This window comes from Drosophila kikkawai, chromosome 3L, assembly GCF_030179895.1.
Source record: "Drosophila kikkawai strain 14028-0561.14 chromosome 3L, DkikHiC1v2, whole genome shotgun sequence".
Taxonomy (NCBI): domain Eukaryota; kingdom Metazoa; phylum Arthropoda; class Insecta; order Diptera; family Drosophilidae; genus Drosophila; species Drosophila kikkawai.
The window spans coordinates 31,202,381-31,209,792 of NC_091730.1; the positions used below are offsets into that span (position 1 = coordinate 31,202,381).

A 7,412-nucleotide genomic window follows, 5' to 3' on the forward strand; every position below is an offset into this window, starting at 1 on the left:
AGCGGTCCGAGTTGTGAACCCACGATTGGCGTGACCACCGTCAGAGGGCGCTGTCCCCCGAATTTACGGACGATCGCTGTCCCAAATCAACCGAATCTCACCTCCGTGGTGCTATCGCCCTTGGCCGGCAGACGGCGCTAATCGGGCTCACGGCGGTCACCCACCAGGGGGCACTAGCAGCAGTTTCCCTGAGTTTTACCACCCGCGAGCCTCATTCGAAGCCTCATTCGTTCACCCGACAGGTGGTGCTGAAGGCCCACATTTTCACTGTCAGACATACGGATGAGACAGTACAGTGGCTCTTGGCCTTAAACCACGTAGTGTGTAACGCTTGGTTACGAGGTTCGGTGGCGCCACCTAGGTGTCAGAGGGAAAATTGCGGATAAGGGCTTTGGTACGGTACAGTGCCATCTGTCGGCAGATCCGAGAAGGTCTCGGGGAGGAAAGTGAAATTGTTAAGAGAAATTAACCGGGTCAATCTCTCGTTGTTCACCCTAAGGGGTGCATCTTCGGGAGACGATCGAAGGTTCCCGCTGTCGTGAGGGCGCGACTGGCGGCCTTTTTTATTCTGGCGGTGCTATTAAACAGATCGGCAGCAGCTCTAGAAATCGAGCTTTTTTTTTTTTTTTTTTTTTGCAAGACGTTGATGCACTATGTACAGTACATATCAAGTGGAACTTGCGACACCAAGCACGTGCTTGTTCTGTTAGCAATTAGTAAACGCGAAGGACTTAAAAAAAAGGATGCGGGGAGACTACTACTGGCGTACTGCCGGATTGGTTGCTTGCATGCGTAAGTAGGTTAGAATTGAAGTTTTTAGTTTTGGGAGGCTATCGACGTTAGATATTATTGTGTACAAATCGTTATAATTTGCACAGAGGACTCTAAAGGGTTCATGCAGTTCAAAGGATGTTCTACAGTGGGGCAAAACTAATGGTAAAAAGGATCTGGTGTTTCTTATTGGTACGTGAAAATTTAGCTGACCGAGCAAGTCAGTACTTTCCACGTCACCACGGATTAAGTTGTATAAAAATGTAATACCTAGCATGGTTCTACGATCAGATAGGGGGGGTAAGTTAATTAGTAAGAGTCTACTAGAATAAGACGGTAACCTCTGGTTTGCATCCCAGTTTAAACCGCGTAAAGCGAAAAGTAAGAAGTTCTTTTGAACCGATTCTATGCGTTTACTATGGACGCCATACTGAGGGCTCCAAACGCAGGATCCATATTCTAAGATAGGACGAACAAGTGAAGTATATAACGTTTTTGTAGCATAGGGGTCATTGAATTCCTTCGACCACCGTTTAATGAAACCAAGCACACCCCTGGCTTTATTCACCATGCACGAAATATGATCGATAAAGTCAAGTTTAGGATCCAGACGGACACCTAAATCATCAACTATATTAATTTTTTCCAAAGAGCAGCCGTTTAGCGTATAAGTTGCAGGCTTAGGAGTGACACGGGAGAATGTCATTAGCTTGCACTTAGAGCCGTTTAAGTTTAATAAGTTCACGCAGCACCATGTTTGAAAATTGTTAAGATCTGTCTGTAAGTCTGATTGGCAAGTAGCATCATTATATTGCACACAAAGCTTGACGTCATCAGCATACATAAGTACTCTGGAGTTGGTCAAAACTTCGGGCAGATCGTTGATAAATAATGTAAACAGTAGGGGACCCAAATGACTCCCTTGCGGGAAGCCAGATGTAACCCTAAGAACATTAGATAGTTTATTTTCAAAAAGGACCTTCTGCGTCCTGCCAGTTAGATAACCTGAGATCCAATTAAGAAGATTAGTCGGGAATCCCATTAAATCGAGTTTCCGAACAAGAAGGGAATGGTTAACAGAGTCAAATGCTTTACTGAAATCAGTATAGATTACATCTGTCTGAAAGTTATTTCGGTATCCCTTTATAATAAAGGAAGTAAGCTCCAACAGATTCGTTGTAATTGATCTTCGCCTAATAAAACCATGTTGACATGGAGAAATAATTGACCTACACAGGTGCTGCAGATGAGGAGTAATAACATTTTCGAACAGTTTAGGGATGGCCGACAACTTAGAGATACCTCTGTAATTGTTGGCATCCAATTTGCTACCTTTTTTGTGGAGAGGAATAACGAATGATTCCTTCCAAATAGGGGGAAAGTGGGAGGTTTCTAAGGATAAGGTAAACAATTTGAGAAGTGTATTGCACAGGGCTTCGGCACAATTCCTAAGCACACAGCCTGGTATTCCGTCGGGACCTGGTAAAAAAACTGGCTTAACACGATGAAGATCTATAAGAAGAGAGCTTTCGCTTAAGGTAGGACTGAAGATTTGGTTCGATTTGGGGATGATGTAAGGATAAGCCTGATTTGGGTCTATTGAGTTGGAGTAAGTGGTTTCAAAAAACTGAGCAAAAAGATCGGCTATTGCCTGATCATTATCTGCTGTTGAATTACCAAAAGAGAGCGAGGACGGACGAGTAATGGGTTAACGCTTAGATTTAACAAAATTATAAAACTGTTTTGGGTCCTCGGAAAACTGGGACCTGCAACGAGTCAAATAATTATTGTAGCACTGCGCGTTACACACAGTAAAAGTGGATCGAGCTGATAAATAACTAGATAGGACAATCGGAGAACCGGTACGTTGATATTTAGCGTATAGATTTGATTTTCTATTTTTGAGGCGGGTCAACTCTTTGGTAAACCAAGGAGGCTTGTTTGATGTAGACGGACAGTATAACGGAACACAGTCAATAAAAAATGAATTCATAACACGATAAAAAATACCCACGGCTTCCGCCATGTCAGTGCATGTGTATAGATCGGACCAGTTGTAATTAGTTATGAAATTATTCAGCCGTACGAAATCCGTCTTGTAAAGCAGAAGACTTCTTGGGCTGGACTGTCAGATTTATTCCGTGAAGCAGTCCCCATGTCGATAGTCACATCGAAAGTGGGATGATAGGGATCTTCGGGTTACGTCAGGGGCGACACCCTAGCTAAACTAACTCGTTCAGGATCTGAGACAAAATAAAGATCAAGCAAACGCTCTAAGGAATTTCGAACATGATTGACTTGGGACAGCGAAATGTCAAACAAGCCAGCAATAAAATCATGATGTGTTGTCGTAAGAAGTGTGTTAGTGGAATTATCTAGGGACCAAATAGCCCCTGGGATGTTAAAATCACCAAGAACAACTAAATGGTCCCTATCCGAAAGTCTTTTGGAGACCAACTGAATAGCGGAAAGATGGTTCCAATAAATAGGAAGACAATGGAGGAATGTAGGAACATGTAACAAAAATGGAACTACCATTAACTGATAGCTTCACGCAAAGGAATTCAACATTGTTGGATTCCTCGAAAGTTATTAATTCGGACGTGAGAGTGGAGTCGACCGCTATAAGGACACCTCCCCCACGTCTGATAGGCCGATCTAGCCGGTATACTTTAAATTTTATTTTTTTGGTGAAGAAAAATCTATTTTTTGTAAATTTATATTGGAGACCTATTGGAGTTGGAATCGAATCACGGTGAGATTGAAGAAGTGGTTTTACAAAAGGCTGCGTCCTAAGTTATTATCGCTTAGGAATCTCGGAGGCGGTCAATTTCCTCGGCGCCAATATTGGTCAGCGCGAAGCACCAAGGCGAGGGCGCACCGGGGGAAGCGGGCAGAAAGAAGACCGCCAAAAGCGGTTCCATCCAAGCGCGGGAGAAGAGCGTCAGCAAAGCGGAGGAGCGGACAGGTTCACCCCCCTTCTTGCTACCGAAGCGCCGCTGATCTCAGCAAGGCGGAGGAGCAGAAGAGTTCACCGTTGATCTCCGCAAAGCGGAGGAGCCGTTAGCGTCACCCCCTCTTGCCACCAAAGCATCAGCCAAATTTGGCAAAGGCGGAGCCGCCGCTGCTTTTGTAACTTTTTCTTTGTGCCGATGGTTTTTGTCGTTTGATCTGGTGTCTCTGCCGCAGCCAATGTCCAACTCAATTGTCAGTATATAGGCCTGCCGTTGGGTCTCAAGCAATGCAGTAAGCAGTGAGTGGAAAGCATCAGGGAAAATTAGATCCGAGATCAGCAGAACCCCTATCGTCGGCGAGATGCTGTAGCTGGCGAATTTAAATATTTAATTTAATTTTATTTTTTCTTGTTACGCGTACTTAAATGTTTTTTTTTTTGTGTAAGTTTTAGTGGAGAGCACGAGGGAAAAGATAGACCGGTGACATAGAGAGAGTGTAGAAATTAAATAATCATATGCAGGGCGAGATTTTCGGCAGGATTTAAACCATATTTGTTCCACACAGCCTCCCATCACATCTACGCGGGAAAGCGCTTTCTTCGCTGGAGTTATAAAAAGGTGAGTGAAATTCTGGCGTTTTTAAATCAACATTTTTCAATGAAAACATGAGATCCCTATACAAACAAAAAAAAAAAAAAAACTAATACACAAAATTAGCTCCTCTGAATGTCTCTGAGTCCCATCTATTTTCTTTTCTACACTGAGAAAATTTGGCGAACACTCGAGGCCATTTTAATTTCATGATCGCCGAAGATTTTTAATTAATTTATTTTGTCAATTTTAAGCCCAGCAACCAATGCAGGCAAATAAGAGAAAAAATATTTTTTTAGGTAACTTTTTATTGCTAGTCTCAAATAATACCATACAGCCTAATGTTTAAGAATTTTAATTTAAAGGGAAATTTCGCAGCCAATGTCTTGTAAGATTTTAATATTCAAAACTCATTTAAATGTTTATTTTTAAGGGAATAAATTTTATAATGTTCTAATATTCTTTGTTTTGCCTTCAGCTAGCTGATTCTCGTTGGGGATGCCTTAGATAGGTTTTAAAAAGGGGCCATCGGACGAGAGCTAGAGAGTGATGGCCAAGGAAGGGAGGGTGAAGCCACTCCAATTCCGTCAGGAGTGAGCCAAATTACCGTTGAGTGTATTTACAAGTAATTTTTCCCAGTGTATGTGTTAGTGTTTGGTTCTAAGGATTTTTCGTCGTAGCACGCATTATTTGAAAATTATTATTCGAAAATGGGGCGAAGCCTAGGAGGGCAAGAATACCACCCTATAGCCGACGAGCCCCAGCCGGGTCAAAACGCGTGCGCCCCCTCTAGGTTGGAACAACTGCCCACGATCGTTACATTTACAATTTATTATAATGTTTTTAAATTAAGAATAATAATATTTTCTGGCGCCCAACGTATGAGACCAAATACTTTCGTTAGAGCTGCATCTAGATGCGGTCTACAAAAGCACATTAATACACATTCAACAACTTCGATTACCTTCCCGTGGCATAAGTAGTGGAGTGGGCTTTAGAGACAGATACGTGTGTATGGCTGGCTGCAAGCCACGATTGCTTCAGTATATGCAGCGAAGGGTGGTATGGGTGTACCAATCCAAGGCAAAGTCAACAGGGCAACTGTTGATGAATATTCCTTGGCTCTAATGGTACACCAAGTCGACTCGTAGGTGAATATCGGTTTGATAGACACCACCTTCTCCTCAGAGAAGGTCCTCCGCGTGGTACCTCCTGGAAACGTACTGCGGTACGGCCAATGCGAGCGGCACCTCCAGTGAATCCCTCACCTAATAATCCTTTGCCTCCCAATCCTTACCGAGACATGGGCAAGTCTTAAAACTACCTCCCCTCAAGTCAGGCGTGTAAAGCGACCCGTGCCCACTGACTATAAGGTTCGCAGCTGAGGGGTTAAACCAGCTGTGTTCGAACAGATCCTTCCCAGGGCCGGGCAACCCTGGGTCGGAACGAGCCTTGCCGTGGCTTAGGGGCGAAGCCACGGTCGACCTTCCTTCAATGCCGAGCAACGCGGGCGTTTATGAAAATGAGCACAACAAAAAAATCCGCTTTGGACCTCGTGGGGGAGGTAAAACCCCATCACAAATCGACGGAAAGCGAATTGGACGAGGAGGAGCTACTGCGCTCAGACGACGAGACGCTAGCTCCGTCCAATACAGAGGGAGGTGTAAAGACAAGCACACCTCAAACGACACAACCAAAGCACACTAAAGCGGCGGCAAGCCAAGCCAAAGCGACCGGCGAACACGGGAAGACAAAACCGTGGACCCACCAACAACGAAAGGCGCAGGCAAGCAAGGCCCATTTCATCCTCGCCAAAATAGTGAGGAATGAAAAGGAGGGCAAAGCCGACCCGCGCGACGCTGCAGACAAAGCCAGATTTCTAGCAGTGATCAAGGAATACGAGCGCTACAAGAAGGAGCACCCAGACACGTCTTTGCCTCCTCAAGCAAAGCGCAACCGCTCACAAGAGGTGAGCGAGAGCGCTCCAAAGAGAGCCAAGGACGCTAAGGGAGCACCGAGGCCGACCACCTTCGTCAAACCGGCGAAAAAGTTCAGCGAGGTGACCAGAGACAGCCTCGCAATGGCACTTATAAACGAGCTCAACGACGATGGGCGCCTTCTGATGGAGAAATGGGAGGAGGTCGAGACCCAGTTGGCGGAGATGGTAACCGACAAATTACTGTCCGAGCCAACGGGCCAGTCACCCTCCTTTGACTCCTCAGACATGGTTAGGGGGCACCGGGTAATCAGGTGCGACGACGAGTTTTCGCGGGACTTCCTGGCGGATTGCGTTGCCAGACTAAGCAAAGCATGGAAGGGGATTAGCATAAAGCTAGTCCCCGCCAAGGACATCCCAAGGAGACCCAGAGCTCGCACCTGGTTGCCCAAGGGGCTGTCTAGCCATGAAAGGGTGCTCAAGACTCAGCGAGCAATGAATAAGGGAGTCCACATGGAGGACTGGGCCATTCTCAGAGCTGACCGAGAAATGAAGTCCAGCCAGCCATATCTGTTCTTAATTAACAAGCGCTGCCTAGAACAGCTGAAGGCAGCAGACAACAAGGTCCGGTACGGCATCAGGAAAGCCAAGGTGAAGGTCTTCCTAGACGAACCGGACGACATCCGGGAAGATGAAGTAGAGGACGTCAATAAGCTGCTGGACGATTTGGCGATCGACGACAGCACCGCCAAAACCACCCCGATCTAATGCCGACGGTCGTTCAGATAAACCTGAAGCGCAGCTCCCACGCTTCAGCTAATCTGGGGGTCCTTCTCCGGGAGAGGGACATCGAGATCGGCCTTATACAAGAGCCATGGACGAGGGACGGACAAATCTCTGGCATGGTCATAAAGGGATACACAACATTGTACACAAACTCGACAGGTAGGCCGAGGGCGGGTATAATCATTAAAAACAACCTTAATGCTCTTCTCTACCCCAATCTCAGCAACTTAGATCTAGCAGTGGCAAGATTCAAGGCTGCGGATGGGACAGCCATACTAATAGCCTCCGGTTACATGGCCCACGACGAACCTGCACCACCTGAAGCGGTTAATAGGGTGATGCAGTGGGCCGAGGAGACTAAGACGACGCTCATC

The 7,412-nt window shown here is 45.9% G+C and overlaps 1 protein-coding gene across 1 annotated transcript; it reads left to right on the forward strand.

Annotated features, from left to right (window-relative positions):
• The first annotated feature begins 5,838 nt into the window (after positions 1-5,838).
• Positions 5,839-7,020, forward strand: LOC121502747 (uncharacterized). The gene has a single exon (XM_041776457.1). It carries the CDS (start codon positions 5,839-5,841, stop codon positions 7,018-7,020), a length of 1,182 nt encoding a protein of 393 aa, XP_041632391.1.
• The last annotated feature ends 392 nt before the right edge of the window (positions 7,021-7,412 follow it).

Coding starts and splice junctions, on each gene's coding strand:
- LOC121502747 (XM_041776457.1), top strand. CDS start 5,839: ATGAGCACAACAAAAAAATCCGCTTTGGACCTCGTGGGGGAGGTAAAA.